The sequence below is a fragment of the Streptopelia decaocto genome, assembly GCF_964273445.1.
Source record: "Streptopelia decaocto genome assembly, chromosome: 3".
Taxonomy (NCBI): Eukaryota; Metazoa; Chordata; class Aves; order Columbiformes; family Columbidae; genus Streptopelia; species Streptopelia decaocto.
The window spans coordinates 120,821,713-120,839,027 of NC_138656.1; the positions used below are offsets into that span (position 1 = coordinate 120,821,713).

The following is a 17,315-nucleotide window of genomic DNA, read 5'->3' on the forward strand; positions in this document are numbered from 1 at the left end:
GGCTCATATTCACACAGCAGAGAGTGGGAGCAGAAGGTCACATTCCTCTGCAGATGGTGGCTCATATCTCTCTGCACAACATTTTGGTGAGCCCTGTGTAAACAGGTACCAGTCATGGTGATATCACCCTGCCCACCCCACACGCGGGGAGCAAAGACAAGGAGAAAACCTGCAATAAAAGGCACTGTTTGAAAACCTGAAGCACTTTGGTTATCTGATCCAAAGGGATCTATAAACACCTGCTCTCTTTGTTGCTCTGACACCCGGGAGTCACACAGCCCCTGCCCACCCGGTGACGGCCACCGATGTGTCCTGAATGCGAGGGTGGAGATCACCGACCGATCCAAACGCGGCTCTAACAACAAGGGACGTGACCTGCAGCTCGGCAGCCGCGCCGGGTCCTGAACCTGCTCTGCAGGGCCGAGTCGGCCCAGCAGCATCGCGCCCCCCGGGACCAGCGCCGCCCGTCCTTTTGAGCTCGGCTGGAGTAAAACCGGTACCAGCACTCCGGGGCAGCAGCAGAGCACAGCGCAGGAGGGCCCAGCGGGGACAGCCAGCGCAGCTCGGGGGCCCCTCCGGGACGGGTGACCCCAGCGGAGTCTCCGGCGCCGCGCGGCTCTGTGGGCGCTGCAGAGCAGAGGCGGCACGGCGTGGGCGCTGCCGCGGGCTCACCAGCGCTCCGGCACAATGCCGCAGCTAAATCGGGGAGCCCGGGGCTGGAGGAGGTGTCTGTTCTCACCGTCACCTCCGGGACAACGCGCGTTCAATCCCGCCGACTCTCATCAGCTGAGGATAACTCATGCTCTTCCTAATGTACACAAACGAAATGATTTCAGATACTTTCAAGGGAGCCTTTTTTAGTAGCTGCGTATCCTCAAGTAGGAGACTGCAATTAATCCCACGCTCTGCTGCTGAAAGCAAAGAGCCCGTGCCTGCACCGCGGGCAGCTGCTCTGGGCAGGTTTGCCCGCGGCTCCAGCCCGGAGAGGAGCGAGCTGTGCGTCCCGAGCGCCGTGATTGATGGAAGCAACACCGAGCCCTTCGCCGCAGCGGCACCGCGATGCTGCTGTCATACATGAAAGGCTTTATTAACTCACAGCTGCCTCTGCAGCCGAGGCGCGGGCTTTAGACCGAGGGAATTTACTGCTTAGCAGTAAAATATCAACCCGGTTTATAACTGTGACTTCTCCACTGAGGGCAGTGGGAACAAAGAGCTGAACTGTTTTTAATCTGGAGCTTGGTGAGTTTATTGGGGGGATTATGTGGTGCCACTACCAGACAGAGCAAGGGGCTGGGGTGGCACGAAACAGACGCCACGGGCCTCGGTCTGAAAGCAGAACGCTTTACTTGTTTCTTAGGAGAGAAGGCAACACGCAAACAACCTGCTGGAATCCTAAATGGTCATACACTGCAGCACCGATGAGGCTCCAGAGCCACAGGACACGTCCCTGGAGCTCAGCAGAGCTGCTCCAGCCCCATCGGGGCGTTCGCCTGCACCAGCACAGCAAAAACCACAGAGGGAATCATTATCTGTTTTTCCACAGCGCTGGTTAATCCTTTGTTGCAATTGGCCTCGTGTGTATTTACTAAATATTTGCGATTTCGGCATCTGAGGGAGATTGGCTGCAGAGGAGTCTCACCCGCTGCTCCGGCGCCGCTGCCGCCCCCAGCAGCCTGGGGACACCCAACGTGCCTTCTGGTGTCGGGGGCTCTGGGGCCGCACGCGGGGACCCGCGTGGCTGCTGCGCTCCGCTCGGCGTCCCGGCGGGACCGGCGCCAGCGGGTGCGTGTCGGCAGAGCCTCAGCCATCGGCGACAAAACCAACGGGCAGCCTGCTCAGAGGCGCTTGGAGTTCTCAGGGATGTCAGCTATAACAATGATTTTTCATTTTAGCACTGAATCAACAAGCACATAATCTGGCATTACGCTTTAAAGAGGTTTTACAAACAATAAATCTGAAGACAAATCTCCAGCTTGTGGCTTCGAGCTCCCCTTTTTCTGCTGCGCGTACGCGCTGCTCAATAACTCCTACCTGAGTGAAGCTCCTTCACCAGCGACGACATGGTGTTGGTGATGGAATCGGCCGCTACCAGCAGGTCGTTGCGGAGGTTCCTCCTCGCACCTGCAGCAGAGCACACACAGCGGGTCGCACCGTGCCCACCCTCCGGCACACGGTGCCGGCTCCGCGCCCCCCGGGCCCCGCGGGACAGGGTCACCCGCCCCGGCCGGGCAGCGCGGCTCGGCGAGGGACGGCGATGTGCACGGACAGCGCGGTGCTGCGCGGCTGCCTGCTCGGCTGCTCTGCTAATTAGCGATCACGCAGCTCTGCGCCCTGACGAGGACGCTGCTCGTAGGGCAGACGCTGCTGTCCCCAGACCGGTGTCACCGGGCGCTGGCCCTGGCGCGGCTCATCCGTCTCCTGCTTCGTGCAGGGTTGTCACCGCTGCCGGCTTCCCTGTGGCAGTCGCCGTCACTGAGGCTGGAGGGGAACAACCCATAACTGGACTCTTGTGTTCTGCAAGAATCCTCCCGGGTGTGCCGCAGCGCTGGGGCTGCGCTGTCACCCAGTGCCACCAACCGCCCCGGGTCTGGCAGCTCTGTGCTGTCACCCAGTGCCACCAACCTGCCCGGGTCCGGCAGCTCTGCGCTGTCACCCAGTGCCACCAACCTGCCCGGGTCCGGCAGCTCTGCGCTGTCACCCAGTGCCACCAACCTGCCCGGGTCCAGCAGCTCTGTGCTGTCACCCAGTGCCACCAACCGCCTCGGGTCCAGCAGCTCTGTGCTGTCACCCAGTGCCACCAACCGCCCCGGGTCTGGCAGCTCTGTGCTGTCACCCAGTGCCACCAACCGCCTCGGGTCCAGCAGCTCTGAGCTGTCACCCAGTGCCACCAACCTGCCTGGGTCCAGCAGCTCTGCACTGTCACCCAGTGCCACCAACCTGCCCGGGTCCGGCAGCTCTGCACTGTCACCCAGTGCCACCAACCTGCCCGGGTCCGGTAGCTCTGCACTGTCACCCTGTGCCACCAACCTGCCCGGGTCCAGTCCGGACCCCCGGCTGGTGCCGCCCTCTGCTCAAGAGCCTTGCTGAGCCCCTTTCCTCCGGCACCCCTGCACTGTTCTGGTTTGATTTGGAGGTTTGGTGCCGGGGTCGCGGTTCCCCCGGCGTGCTCTGTAGCCGCAGTGTCTCAGGTTGCGGAGCCGTCGGCGCCGGGTGGGAGCTCTGCTGGGAACAGGTCCCTGTGACGTCCCGTGTCCCCACCCCAGCCGTCCCCGTCCTGCACAGAAACGGCTTTAGGCAGCTGCGGTGCCAGCGGGCACCGGCACAGCCCCAGAGCGCGGCTCCGACACCGAGGGCCTGCCCGCTCCCTCGGATCCCGCGTGGGGATCCCGTCCTGCGTCTGCTCCCGCCGGGCCATGCAGGTGACACGTGTGGCCTCGCAGGGACAGCGAGGGGACGTCTGCAGCGGGACTGAGCTGCAGCGGCGACAACTGGCCACGACCCGTTTCCTGGTTTGGAATCAGGCGGCTCTCCCATCCCAGTCGTGCCGTATCCATCTCCCGAACGCGGTGCCGGAATTCGCTCCGTCCTTGGCCACGGAGCCCTCAGAGCTCCGGCGCCGCACCCGTGGCTTTCGGCACCGTTGGAGCGGCGTCCGAGCGCTGCCGGGCTGCGGCGCTTCCCACCAGCGCCCTCCCCGCGCCGGGCTGCGAACCCCCCGCAGTGCCCCCGAGCTCCTGCGCGCGCACTGTGCGCAGCTCCGGGGGAAAACATGCAGGTTTCGGCCAAAAAGCCTGGGGCTGTGACTGAGGGGACTCCTCGGCAGCTCCCACACGACGGAGGCGGCTCTACGCAGGTGCCTCGATGTGCCGTCCCTGCGGGTGACACCGCGGCGCGGTCACCGCCCTGCCCAGCGCTGCCTTGGGAGAGAAAGGCTGGAGAACACAGCCGGCTCCCCTGAGAACCAGCTGAATAACGTTAACGAGCTGGTCTGGCCGCGGCCGTGCAGGAGCCAGCCCCAGCCCTCCTGCCTGCTGCTATTCAATTACTTTATTATGTAAAAACACAGAAATTTTATCCTGTTTCCTGTGTTCTCCACTTGCCTTGAATTTGCCTGATTTTGCATGATTAATGTGCAAAAGCACTAATTGTGCAGATTGCCTTTCCGGAAGGATCATTCCAGGAAACTTGTTACGGAGCCTGCTGACCATTTCTTTCTTGCCATCATTTTTCTGGTAGTCGACCGAGCCACCGCTGCGGTTGTCACGAGAGGAACTTGTGCCTTCCCGCTGGCAGCAGCGGATCGTCCTTGCACCTGAGCAACCCTGAGGGACTGTCTTCTTCTCTTCCAAGAAGTTTTCCAAGAGATGATGGCTGCTTGCCTGAATATTTCAACCCGAACACCATCAGGGCATTTTACTCTAATACCGTGTCACTGCGTTCTTCCCCTGGCCAAAGGGAAGACCAAGAGATCACCTACAGAGGAAACAACACGATGAAGATGGTCACAAGTCCTCAGCCCAGCCCTGACGAGTTTTATACAACACCTGGTGCATTGCGACAGACATTGGAGATGCTGCCAGGTGTTAAAAACCTGGAAAAACACCCCAAGTTTTCACTTTGGCCAATATCAACACGTCCTGATGAAGCTGATCCCCTTCTGAACCAGGCACTGAGGTCCGAGGCGCTAACGAGCTCGTGATTAATCACATCAGCTTCCACTGAGCCAGGAGTGCGAGGAAGGCAGCGCTGGGCGTTGCAAACCACACGGAGCTTTGCTTTGTCACGGCTTTGCCTGCATCTCCAAAGGAAGAAGCAGGTGGATAGAGAGCAGATTGGGATGCCAGAGCAATACTGTAAAATGAGAAGAAAATCAAGTAGGACAGTTAATGTGCTACTGTAACCACGCGTTCGTCACTCCCAGCCGCAGAAAGGAGATGATTTTGTCTCTTTGTGCTTTCCTAATTAAGACAGGAAAGGGGGAAACGCTGGGGCAGGTGGAGCAGGTTTTCCCAGCGCCGGGCAGGACCCGTGCGCTGCAGTTCTGCTCCACGCAGCCCGGAGGGGGCTGCGGCACCGAATACCCGTTACAAGTGCTCACGGACCCTTCTGCTCCCCCGCTGCCCTTCTGGCCGCTCCCCTCACCTTCTGCTGGGCAGCAGCTCCGTTAGGCAAGGAAGATCATCCTAGCAGGACGTACCCATTGAGCAGCTGATAAATGCAAATCCTTATTTAAAACTCCCTGGGTTTCAAGGTACATCGTCAGTTCTGGGAAATTTATTTTCCTGTTTTCTTTGTGTTGAAAAGGAGACCGCCCATCCGTTAGTATTCCACACTAATATCCATGATATTCCCTACTCGGAATGAGAAAACGCCACCTCCAGCTTAGTGAGTCCGTATGACACAATCGTCTTCTTTCAAAGAAGCAAACAAGGCGGCCGGTGCGGCGAGGCCAGGGCTCCGGGCGGTGCCCAGGAACCCGGCGCCAGCGCTCCCAGGTGTCCAGCACGCCGGGGAATGTCCCACCGAGCACCAAGAGCTCCATGGGAAGAGCCACCACCCGCAAACAGGTGAAGTCCTGACCTAGGGACAGGGGGATCTGTCCATCTTTCCTTGTCAATAAGAAGAATACAAAACACAGGTGGACATGCAGCTCCAGGAACGCGGCTCATGTTCAGAAACAACCTCCGTGTCCGCTGGAGGGACCCAGGGACACCAGGTCCGGCTGCTGCTTTTCCCACAGCTCTACGGCCCAGGATGCGCTGGAGGACTAAAGATGCAGAACTCCAGACCAAAATGAGCAAAAGAGAAGAAAAGAGCAGAGAAAACCTGAGCGGCCCCACTCGTGGAAACACGGAGCGCGGGCTCCCGTTCCTGCGGGACGGCGTCCCCACCGCGAGCTGCGCCGCACAGGACCCAGTCTCTGTCCTTCACTGGGACAGTCCCAAATGTAACACACATTCGCCGAGTCTCTGGCACGCTGGCTGTGCCGGTTTCCCCATGGCCGGGCGGCCGCCCCTCCTCGGTCTGCAGGACACTCCAGCTCCTCCGGCCGGCTCCGCACCCTGGACCCTTCTGGAACCAACAAGGCTTTGACAAGTTGGATTTCTTTGAAAAACCTGACTGTAAAATTATTATATTATTATTATTAAAGCAACAGCAGCCAAGTATAAACTCCCACTACCTACAGAATTTGGGAAATAAAAAGATACATGTCAACTGCTGCCCTGATTTTCTTCAAGGCATGAGAAGCTGTGTTATTCACAAACGGACCGTTTACCCGCCTGGTCCAACCACACTGATTTTACCGAAGAACCGGAGGACACGGTGGACAGAGGAAAACAGCTGAAACCACCTCATCACCCAGCACTCCTGATGTCCACAGCTGGAGCAGGAAGACGCCATGAGTTAAGGCCAGAAAGTGATGGTATTTTCAAATGCAGAGGGGAGTAACACGTAGAAAAGGTGCAAAAGGAGCTCCAGCCGTTGGAGCAACAAAAAGTCCATCGTCTTCTTTGCCATGCTTCTTCACTATGGTCTTCTCTTCTCTTCTCTTCTCTTCTCTTCTCTTCTCTTCTCTTCTCTTCTCTTCTCTTCTCTTCTCTTCTCTTCTCTTCTCTTCTCTTCTCTTCTCTTCTCTTCTCTTCTCTTCTCTTCTCTTCTCTTCTCCTCTCCTCTCCTCTCCTCTCCTCTCCTCTTCTCTTCTCTTCTTTTGGTCATCAAACTCCTTTTTCCTCTTGCAAGTCATAGCACAGTTCAACCACCAGATTTGTAAATACAACCAGTTTTTAATTACTTGTGGGTGTAGCTTTCCAGGATGGCAGACTGAGAAGATTCCTTCCCCGGGGGGAAGATCATCACCACAGAAATAATTTCATCGAGTTGTAAAGATTAAAAACGTGCCCCTGATCTCCTTAGTCTGGAGCACAGGAAAGGAGTTTGTAATTATTGTCTCATTATTGGCGAGTTGTGCTTCTGTTGCACATAGAATCACCAAATCATGGGATGGTTTGGGTTGAAGGGACCATTAAAGCTCCCCCAGCCCCCCTGCCATGAGCAGGGACATCTGCACCAGCTCAGGCTGCTCAGAGCCCCGTCCAGCCTGGCCTGGGATGTCTCCAGGGATGGTTCAGCCGCCACCTCTCACAGAATCCCAGAGTGTCAGGGTTGGAGGGCCCTGGAAAGCTCATCCAGTGCAATCCCCCCATGGAGCAGGAACACCCAGATGAGGTTACACAGGAAGGTGTCCAGGGGTTGGAATGTCTGCACAGAAGGAGACTCCACAACCCCCTGGGCAGCCTGGGCCAGGCTCTGCCACCCTCACCCCAACAAGTTGCTTCTCCTCTTCCAGTGGAACCTCCTGTGTTCCAGTTTGCACCCATTGCCCCTTGTCCTGTCACTGGTTGTCACCAGAAGAGCCTGGCTCCATCCTCCTGACACTCCCCCTTTCCATATTGATCCCCAGGAATGAGTCCCCCCTCAGTCTCCTCCAAACTAAAGAGCCCCAGCTCTCTGGCCAACTCTCAACCCACCTCTCTGGCCAACCTGGGCCAGGCTCTCAGCACCCTCAGCACAAACAATTTCCTCCGTGCACGCAGTCTGAGCGTCCCCTGGTTCCCACCGCATCGCCACGGCCGCGGTTCTGCCCGTCGTGACACTCACCTGGCGTGAACGCGTCCTGCGCGTCTCCCCCGGCGCCGGGCAGCGCGTCCTGCGGGCCGTGGGTCGGCGTGGAGCCGGCCGACGTGGATCTGACGGGCACGGGCACGGGGCGGCCGGTACCGTGGGTGGGCGAGGAGTGCGCCGAGCCGGCGGCCTGCGCCTGCGCGGAGACACACACACATCACTAACGGCAAACGCTGCTTTCTGGGTCAACGTCTAAAAATAATTCTGTACAAAAAACCCCAAAACCAACACGCTTAAGGGAAAACGCTTCACCGAAACTCTCCATTTGAGTAATACGTGATGCACGTGCGTGCCGTGGGAGGGCCCCGTGGTGGCGGCACGCAGGTGCCAGCGTCACGCCGCGGCGGCTGCACCGGCTTGGGCTGCACGTGGTCCTCACGGCGTCGGACCCGCGGCCCCGTTCCGCGAGCTGCCCGTGTCACCGGACACCGAATAAATCCCAGGACACAGAGTGACCGACCCAGCCTGGGCTCCACAAGGACCCGCCAGCCGCTCGGCGTCTGCTCGTCCTCCCACGGTGATGGAGCCCACAGCTCCGTGGTGCCACCCGGGCTCTGCTGAAGGTCCATCCCCTTTTCTAACTGATTTTTATACATTTCATATATTTTTGTTCATTGCTAAAATAGTGATTTTGAAAAGCTTTTAATTTTACATTTCCTTCCAGCCCAGCCCTCCTCGTGCTGCTCCAGGAGCCTCTCGGGCACCGTTGTGCGGCGGGTGCCGGAGCCTCCCGGAGCAAACCCTGGAGCTCCCTGCAGGGTCCTCCAGGTGCTGCCCATCCACTCGGCATCCACTGAACTCCAGAGCAAATCGCAAATGAATACACCAGATTTATTTTTGTTCTCTGGCGTTTGAAGGCTCAGAGGAAACTGCTGTAATATCCACTTGGGCCAAACTGCCCGGCTCAGCGCAGCTGCTGCCCCAGCAAAGGCTCCGCAGCCCAACCTGAGCCTGATGGGCAGGGACAGGATAGAAATACAGATGACAACATGCGCTTATTGGCTCCGTGCTTCCAAAAATCATCTCCCGAAGCACCCTGCGTGTGGCGCCGGCAGAGAGCGGGGAGGCGGCCACCGAGTAACGCCGGGGGCCGAGGGCCATTTGCAGAGATGTCCCCACCTCTCTCGGGTCCCACCTCCCTCCCCATCCATCCTCGCTGCCTGGGGACAATGTCCCCTGCCCGGAGCACCGGTCATCCTGACAAGTGCTTGGACTGCGCACAGCATCACATTGTCAATAATCTGTTCTCTGCAGCCACTCATGTGTTCCAACAGCCTCCAGACCCTCCTGCTCCGGCGCAGAGCTCCCGGGGCTGGGTTCTGGTGCTCTGCCGCACGGCTTTACGATCTGTCACCGTATTGATATTTCGGCACGGTCCCTGCGCTGCCCTTGGTTACCAGCGAGCTGCTCGTAACCCAGCGCCCGGCGAGAGGCGGCAGCCGCGCGGCCCCCTGAGCAAACACCGGCTGTTTGTGCCGGGCGCTCGCTCGGCGTTTTAAAGCCCGTGCATCGTTTGCTGCCTTTGACGTGCATCAGTTGCCGGGGCAACCCGGTCGGCACGGCGGCGATGGCGCAATGACACCGCCAGCACCCTGTGTATTGGTGACACTGCCAGCACCCTCTGCATTGGTGACACCAGCAGGACCCTCTGCATCAGTGACACCGCCAACACCCTGTGTATTGGTGACACTGCCAGCACCCTCTGCATTGGTGACACCACCAGCACCCTCCGCATCGGTGACACTGCCAGCACCCCCTGCATTGGTGACACCAGCAGGACCCTCTGCATCAGTGACACCGCCAGCACCCTCTGCATCGGTGACACTGCCAGCACCCTCTGCATTGGTGACACCACCAGCACCCTCCTCATCAGTGACACCACCAGCACCCTCTGCATCGGTGACACTGCCAGCACCCTCTGCATTGGTGACACCACCAGCACCCTCCGCATCGGTGACACCGGCAGCACCCTGTGTATTGGTGACACCACCAGCACCCTCTGCCTTGGTGACACCACCAGCACCCTCCGCATCGGTGACACCGGCAGCACCCTGTGTATTGGTGACACTGCCAGCACCCTCTGCATTGGTGACACCACCAGCACCCTGTGTATTGGTGACACTGCCAGCACCCTCTGCATTGGTGACACCACCAGCACCCTCCGCATCGGTGACACCGGCAGCACCCTGTGTATTGGTGACACCACCAGCACCCTCTGCCTTGGTGACACCACCAGCACCCTGTGTATTGGTGACACCACCAGCACCCTCCGCATCGGTGACACTGGCAGCACCCTGTGCATCGGTGACACCACCAGCACCCTCCTCATCAGTGACACCACCAGCACCCTGTGTATTGGTGACACCGCCAGCACCCTCTGCCTTGGTGACACCGCCAGCACCCTGTGTATTGGTGACACTGCCAGCACCCTCTGCATTGGTGACACCACCAGCACCCTCCGCATCGGTGACACCGGCAGCACCCTGTGTATTGGTGACACCACCAGCACCCTGTGTATTGGTGACACCACCAGCACCCTCCGCATCGGTGACACCGGCAGCACCCTGTGCATCGGTGACACCACCAGCACCCTCTGCCTTGGTGACACCACCAGCACCCTGTGTATTGGTGACACCACCAGCACCCTCCTCATCAGTGACACCAGCAGCACCCTGTGTATTGGTGACACTGCCAGCACCCTCTGCATTGGTGACACCACCAGCACCCTCCTCATCAGTGACACCACCAGCACCCTGTGTATTGGTGACACTGCCAGCACCCTCTGCATTGGTGACACCATCAGCACCCTCCTCATCAGTGACACCACCAGCACCCTGTGTATTGGTGACACTGCCAGCACCCTCTGCATTGGTGACACCATCAGCACCCTCCTCATCAGTGACACCACCAGCACCCTGTGCATCGGTGACACCACCAGCACCCTCTGCATTGGTGACACCACCAGCACCCTGTGTATTGGTGACACCGCCAGCACCCTCTGCATTGGTGACACCGCCAGCACCCTCCGCATCGGTGACACTGGCAGCACCCTGTGCATCGGTGACACCGCCAGCGCCCCGCACAGCTGCTCCCCGGCATCCATCACCGCCACGTTTCACCGGTTGTCACATCGGGTGCTGCCCGGCTCCAAGGTCCCGTGTCCCACGCAGGGGACACTGCTCGGGGCGGCCCGGGGACCACGCAGCTCCAGCTAATCCCTGCCAGCCAAAAGCTGATATTTGTATTAACATGAAAACCTAGTCATGTGTAAAACTGTCATTTCGAAACTGCATTAGTGATATGGGGACTAAAAGAAGTGAGTAAAATGTCCTTGTGACACGGGTTTTGCAGAGGAGAGGGCTGCGGGAGGGACACGACATCTGTCGAAGGTAAAATCATTAGAAAATGCGCATGCAACACCCGCAACTTCCCTGCCCGGCACCGAAACCTCACACAAAACCCTTGAAAACGTCCTGAAAACGCACAGAAACAGGCAGGAGTGCCTGAATTTGCACAAAGCGGTGTTGCGAGCTGCCTGCCCGCTGCCCGGCGCCAGCCCAGCCGCGGCACGGCTCAGCCCGCCCTCCGCCACACTCAGCTCGGCTGCCCAGACGAGGGAGAACACCCACGCGTGAACCTGGAACACCGGGAGACGAGGGAGAACGGCCACGCGTGAACCCGGGTGAACACCGGGAGACGATGGAGAACGGCCACGCGTGAACCCGGGTGAACACCGGGAGACGAGGGAGAACGGCCACGCGTGAACCCGGGTGAACCCTGGGAGACGAGGGAGAACGGCCACGCGTGAACCCGGGTGAACACCGGGAGACGAGGGAGAACGGCCACGCGTGAACCCGGGTGAACACCGGGAGACGAGGGAGAACGGCCACGCGTGAACCCGGGTGAACAACGGGAGGAACCCCAGCGGCAGCGCCGCGCCGAGGCTGATGAGCCGCAGCTCCCGTCCCCGGGGGGCGGCCGGAGGGGCCAGGGGGTGTTTTCTGTTTTGGAGCCTGTTCCCCAGGCTGCACCCCCACCCAGGACCCACTGGTGGTGGCGGGCGTGAGAGGGACGGCAAACAAACGCCACCGAGAGGGTTTGTTATGTGGAAAAGCAAGAGCTCCATCACTGGGGTGAGGTGTCCCTGCCGACCCCCATCCCCAAAGCACGCTTGCCCCAAACTTGACCCATCCCACCCATCTCCACATCTGGCCCACGCTGGTTTTTGCAGATGTGCTGGTTCCTTGGGCCATGGGGTGACCCTGACCCCCAGAAACACCCACAGCGGCAGCGACAGCGCCCGGACCCCCCGCGCACACGGAGCCTTCGGGAGGGAAACCTCTTTTGCACTGTCCTTTACCTTTGAGACGCCGCCTCCATCTGTATCCTTAGAGTAAGAGCCCAAGCACTTGGATTCATTGTTTTAAGCCCTGGGCAGGCAGATGGGCCACGGTGATTCGCATACGGCAGCGACCGGGGCTGGGAATGTCCCCGGCCCTGCGACCACGCGGTTTCTGGGACCCGCAGGGATGTGGGGACCAGCTGGCGAGAGCACACACAGCACCGTGTCCCCACAGAGCAGCTCCGGGCAGGGCTGCGTGTCCCCCGGTGCTCGCACACCCAGCCCCGCGACGCCGGCCACGCAGGATGATCTGAGAGGTTTCGGTTCAGCGAAGGCTTGAAAATCACAAGAAACACATCTGGTCTGTCCCCAGCGCCAGCTGGGAGTGGGGCTGCTGCTGGGGACCGCAGGGTGACAGCTCCATGGCCACTGGTGTGCTCAGAGCTGCACTGGGACCCCGTGGGCTCCAGTTACTGCACTGGGGACACCATGGGCTCCAGTTACTGCACTGGGACCCCATGGACACCAGTATCTCCACTGGGTCCCCATGGGCTCCAGTAGCTGCACTGGGATACCATGGACACCAGTACCTCCACTGGGACCCCATGGGCTCCAGTAGTTGCACTGGGACACCATAGACACCAGTAGCTGCACTGGGACACCATGGGCTCCAGTAGCTGCACTGGGACCCCGTAAGCTCCAGTTACTGCACTGGGACACCATGGACACCAGTACCTCCACTGGGACCCCATGGACACCAGTAGCTGTACTGGGACACCATGGGCTCCAGTTACTGCACTGGGACCCCATGGGCTCCAGTTACTGCACTGGGACCTCACAGGCTCCAGTTACTGCACTGGGACCTCCAGTAACTGCACTGGGTCCTCCAGTAACTGCACTGGGACCACACCGACCCCAGTAACGGCACTGGTGGGTTGGTCCCAGCCAGTGACTGAGCCCCCACCAGCCGCTCGCGCCCTCCCCACCAGGGGCATGTGGGAGAGAACTGGAAAAGCAGAAGCAAGCAAAGCTCATGGGGTGACCTGGGCTGGAGCTCCCGGCCAAGGAGACCCGTCTCACTGACTGACGATGGATGAAGCTCCCGGCCAGCACCGACACCAAACCTTCTTGTGTGGCATCTGGGTGGGAAACGCCACGGGCACGGGCGAGCTGGCAGGGGCTGCTGCAAACCCTCCACCTTCACATCTCCAGGAGGAAAGAAAGAATCTGGGTGATCATGGATGATTCCTTGGGAGATCTGAGGCCACGGTCCCCATCAGATGGCCACGTTGTTCACGCGTGGAGACGACACCTGGCCAGGTCTCGGATGCATCAGGAGACCTGGACCAGCCTCTCCGGGCTGAACGGAGAATGGAGCATCCCTGGGGATGCTGACTCCTTTGTGCTGGTGGCAGAACTGGTGCAGCCAGAGCATCGCTGGAGCTTCCCCGGCCCAACAAACCGGGCGCCAAAGGCGTGAGGAGAAGCAGGAACCCTCGCTGCAGAGCTGAGACCCCAGAAGCAGCCCCGGCATCGCGGGCATGACGGACGGGGCTTTGGGGAGGAAGGAACAACGACCGAGTCCACAGCGAAGCTGTAACCACGCATTCACCAAACTGCAAGCCAATACATGGCGATTCAAGCTCAGCAGCAACCCCAGGGTATGCGTGGGGTGTTCGCTGCTGCACACAGCTTGGGTGGGACCTCTGAACAGACTCTGCAGGTCACGCTGAAGCAAAAACGCTGCTGTCTGCAGGGCTGGAGCTGCTCCCAGTGCAGGGATGCGCATCACACACACCCGCGGGAGCGGGAGCGGCACTGCCCGGGTCAGGGCTGCATGTGGGGCTCCACCACCTGCCATATCTGTTCTCTACCTCCAGATAAAATCTAAAAAAAATATAAAGCTAAAATAAAATACAGTAAAATAAAACAAATATATTTTACATATTGATCTCTCTTCTCCTGCTTTACATAGGGCATGTAGTCTTAACATGCTCTGCACCGAATGATGAGTACTGTGGAAAAATGATGTGCATGGAAAATGCTGTGCGAGCCGAGACTGCGATGCGCACACCTCCAGAAAGCAGAAATAGGAGTGTGAGCTGGTGTTTCCAGCCCTTCGCACGGCCGGTGTCCCTCGGCCACGGCTCGGGGAGCGCGGCACCCGTGGGACCCGACGGCAGCGCAGGCAGCAGGAGCCCAGGGTGACCAAGGGGCACGGGTGAGAGCTGAGGACGCGGATGGTGGCACACGGATGGTGGCACACGGATGGTGACACACGGATGGTGGCACGGAGCCGCACCCACAGCTGGGCTGGCCCTGCACAGCCGGAAACCAGCCCTGTCCTAGAAAGCACTTTAATGACCGAGCAAGCGTGACAGACACCTGGGCGGAGGTGGAGGGAGCAGCGGGGAGCCCAGCCGGCCGTGGCAGCCCCCGCCACAAACAGCGGCCCCCATGGACCAACAGCAACCCCCGCGACCAATGGCAACCCCCATGACCAACAGCAGCCCCCATGAGCAACAGCAGCCCCCAAGACCAATGACAAGCCCCATGACCAATGGCAACCCCCACAGATCAACGGCAACCCCCATGGAGCAACTGCAACCCCCGCGACCAATGGCAACCCCCATGAGCAACAGCAGCTGTGGGGCATTGGAACAGGCTGCCCAGGGCAGTGCTGGAGTGACCAGCCATGGAGGGTTGGACAGACGGACATGAGGTTCTCAGGACATGGGGCAGGGACAGGGCTGGGGAACGGTTGGATGAGCTTGAGGGGCTTTTCCAACCAAAATGCTTCTGTGATTCTTTTCTCTAATGGTTGAAGGCAAAGAGGGTGATGGAAGGAATGGTGCAAGGTCTGACAAATCGCGGAGCTGAGGCTCTCCCTGTGGTTTCTCAGGCTGCTGAAGTGACCCTGTGCTGGGGCTCTTGTTCCAGCGTCTCCTCTCCCAGCACAGCCAAGTGCTTCTGCAGCCTTGCGGGTAAAGACAGCGGTGCACACAGAACCACGGAGTGTCAGGGTTGAAGGGCCCTGGAAAGCTCATCCAGTGCAATCCCCCCATGGAGCAGGAACACCCAGCTGAGGTTACACAGGAAGGTGTCCAGGGGGTTGGAATGTCTGCACAGAAGGAGACTCCACAACCCCCTGGGCAGCCTGGGCCAGGCTCTGCCACCCTCACCCCAACAAGTTGCTTCTCCTCTTTCAGTGGAACCTCCTGTGTTCCAGTTTGCACCCATTGCCCCTTGTCCTGTCCCTGGTTGTCACCAGAAGAGCCTGGCTCCATCCTCCTGACACTCCCCCTTTCCATATTGATCCCCAGGAATGAGTCCCCCCTCAGTGTCCTCTTGTCCAGCTCCAGAGCCCCAGCTCCCTCAGCCTTTCCTCACACGGGAGATGCTCCACTCCCTGCAGCATCTTGGTGGCTGCGCTGGACTCTCTCCAGCAGTTCCCTGTCCTGCTGGAACTGAGGGGCCACAACTGGACACAAGATTCCAGGTGTGGTCTCCCCGGGGCAGAGCAGAGGGGCAGGAGAACCCCTCTGACCCCCATGGTCCGTGCTCAGCTCTGCTCCTGCTCGGCCAGCGCCGCAGCGCCCACGGGACGGGAAACTGGGGATGTGTTTGTAAACAGAGCAGAGGTGGATCTGAAGGCGTTTGTAAACTCTGCTGGACGTGCAGCCTCCGAACACCCCGGGGGTTACTGACTCATCGCATGTGCTGCCTGAAACCGCACCGGGGGACACGGAAGATGGATTTCAATTCAGAAAAACAATGGAGGAAACCTCTGACCCGGCTCCTGAAATGTTTGGGAGCTGACATCGATTTATTGGCCCCGGCTTATCAAGTCTTGTACACAAGACTTGTGAGGCTTAACCTAAAAAGCCCTGAACATTTCCTGAAGAGGCAGAGCTCTGGTCCGTGCACCAAAGCCAGTGCAGGGCACTGAGCAGCTTTGAGCAGGGACACACACACGGCTGCAGCACCTCCTGCCTTGTCCCTGCAGCCCAACTGGAGCTCGCCCACCTCTCTGGTGACCTGCCGCCAAATTTCCTGCCAGTGCCACGACAGGAGGGTTTGAAAGGAGAATGGGATGACAAAAGCATTGGAAAGGAGCCTCAGAGGGTGTCCGGTCCAATCTCCTCTACCAAGCAAGGTCAACTTCTCAGTGTTGCTTCATCTTTGAAAATCCCCCAAAAGGGAGATCCCAGAGCCCTCGGGCAGCCTGTTCCAGCCTTTAACCGCTCAGGGGATCCCTCGCACCCCCGCCAAGGGGTGACCATCGCCTCTCGCTTCCTCTGGCACCGCCGATCAGACTCTGGCTCTGCTGTCCCTTGGTCACCCATGAGGAGACAATCACAGCTGGATATCCTCTTTGCTCCTCTCTCCAGGCTGAACACAACCGCTCACACACCGCCCTGGCCAGAGGGTTTTGTAGGACACAGATATTGGGGAGTCAGCACAGATGTACAGGACCCATCCTCAGTGCCTTTCAAAGCTCTGCCTACGGGAAGCCAGACCTAACCTGATCTAGTGCCAGCAGCAATCCTGCTCCGTGCTTAAAGCCGAGCTCAAGACCCCCAGAAGGCCCCACATCTCTGCAGTCTGGATGCTCACTGAGAAACTAAGAAATCTTGCTTTGCAAGAAAGACATTGATTTTAATGCATTTTATTATGTAACATGTGCCTGCGAATAGATCAGAATAAAAGGGATCTTGTATATATCTAAACCCGAAGAGCTAAGAGTTTTCAGAGAAATGATTTAAACAGGTAAACATCCCATCGTGCCTCAAATAACCAACTCCAGAGAGCACGGCAGAAGCAGAACAAACCCCAGAATACGAACACAGGGGCTACAACTCTCCCTTTTTGTTCTGCATCCCTGCGCAGGAGACAAAGCGCGTCCGAGGGTGTCAAACGGCCCCCCAGAAAAGCAGGGGCTGGGTTAGAAAGTGAAATGGCGACGCGTTTCTCATCTGCGCATCAGGCACGTTCAGCATCTAATTCCCGTTCACCGCGCTCTCCGTTGGCTTCACCCGACAGCGATGGGACGGTGCCGGAGCTGCTGCGGCTCCAGAGCCTTCACCCTGTTCTCTGGAAGGAACCGGAGCCCTTCCCCACATGCAGGGGCTTCCTCGGGATCACACAGCTCTGGCCCACGTGTTCTCCCCCAGTTTGCACCCATTGCCCCTTGTCCTGTCCCTGGTTGTCACCAGAAGAGCCTGGCTCCATCCTCCTGACACTCCCCCTTTCCATATTGATCCCATGAATGAGTCCCCCCTCAGACTCC

At 59.1% G+C, this 17,315-nt stretch overlaps 1 protein-coding gene across 8 annotated transcripts in view; it reads right to left on the minus strand.

The window, feature by feature from the left end:
- The window catches only part of DTNB (dystrobrevin beta), a 171,105-nt gene that overhangs the window by 10,389 nt on the left and 143,401 nt on the right, over positions 1-17,315 (minus strand). For 7 of the 8 annotated variants that reach the window (XM_082047694.1, XM_082047692.1, XM_082047691.1 and 4 more), the window contains 2 exons: positions 7,660-7,819; positions 2,032-2,121 (listed from right to left, as the gene is read on the minus strand). In XM_082047694.1, the coding sequence (XP_081903820.1) occupies positions 2,032-2,121; positions 7,660-7,819 (250 nt within the window). Of the gene's footprint in view, positions 1-1,387; positions 1,868-2,031; positions 2,122-7,659; positions 7,820-17,315 lie in introns of those variants that run through there. The other variant, XM_082047698.1, reaches the window with a different exon arrangement.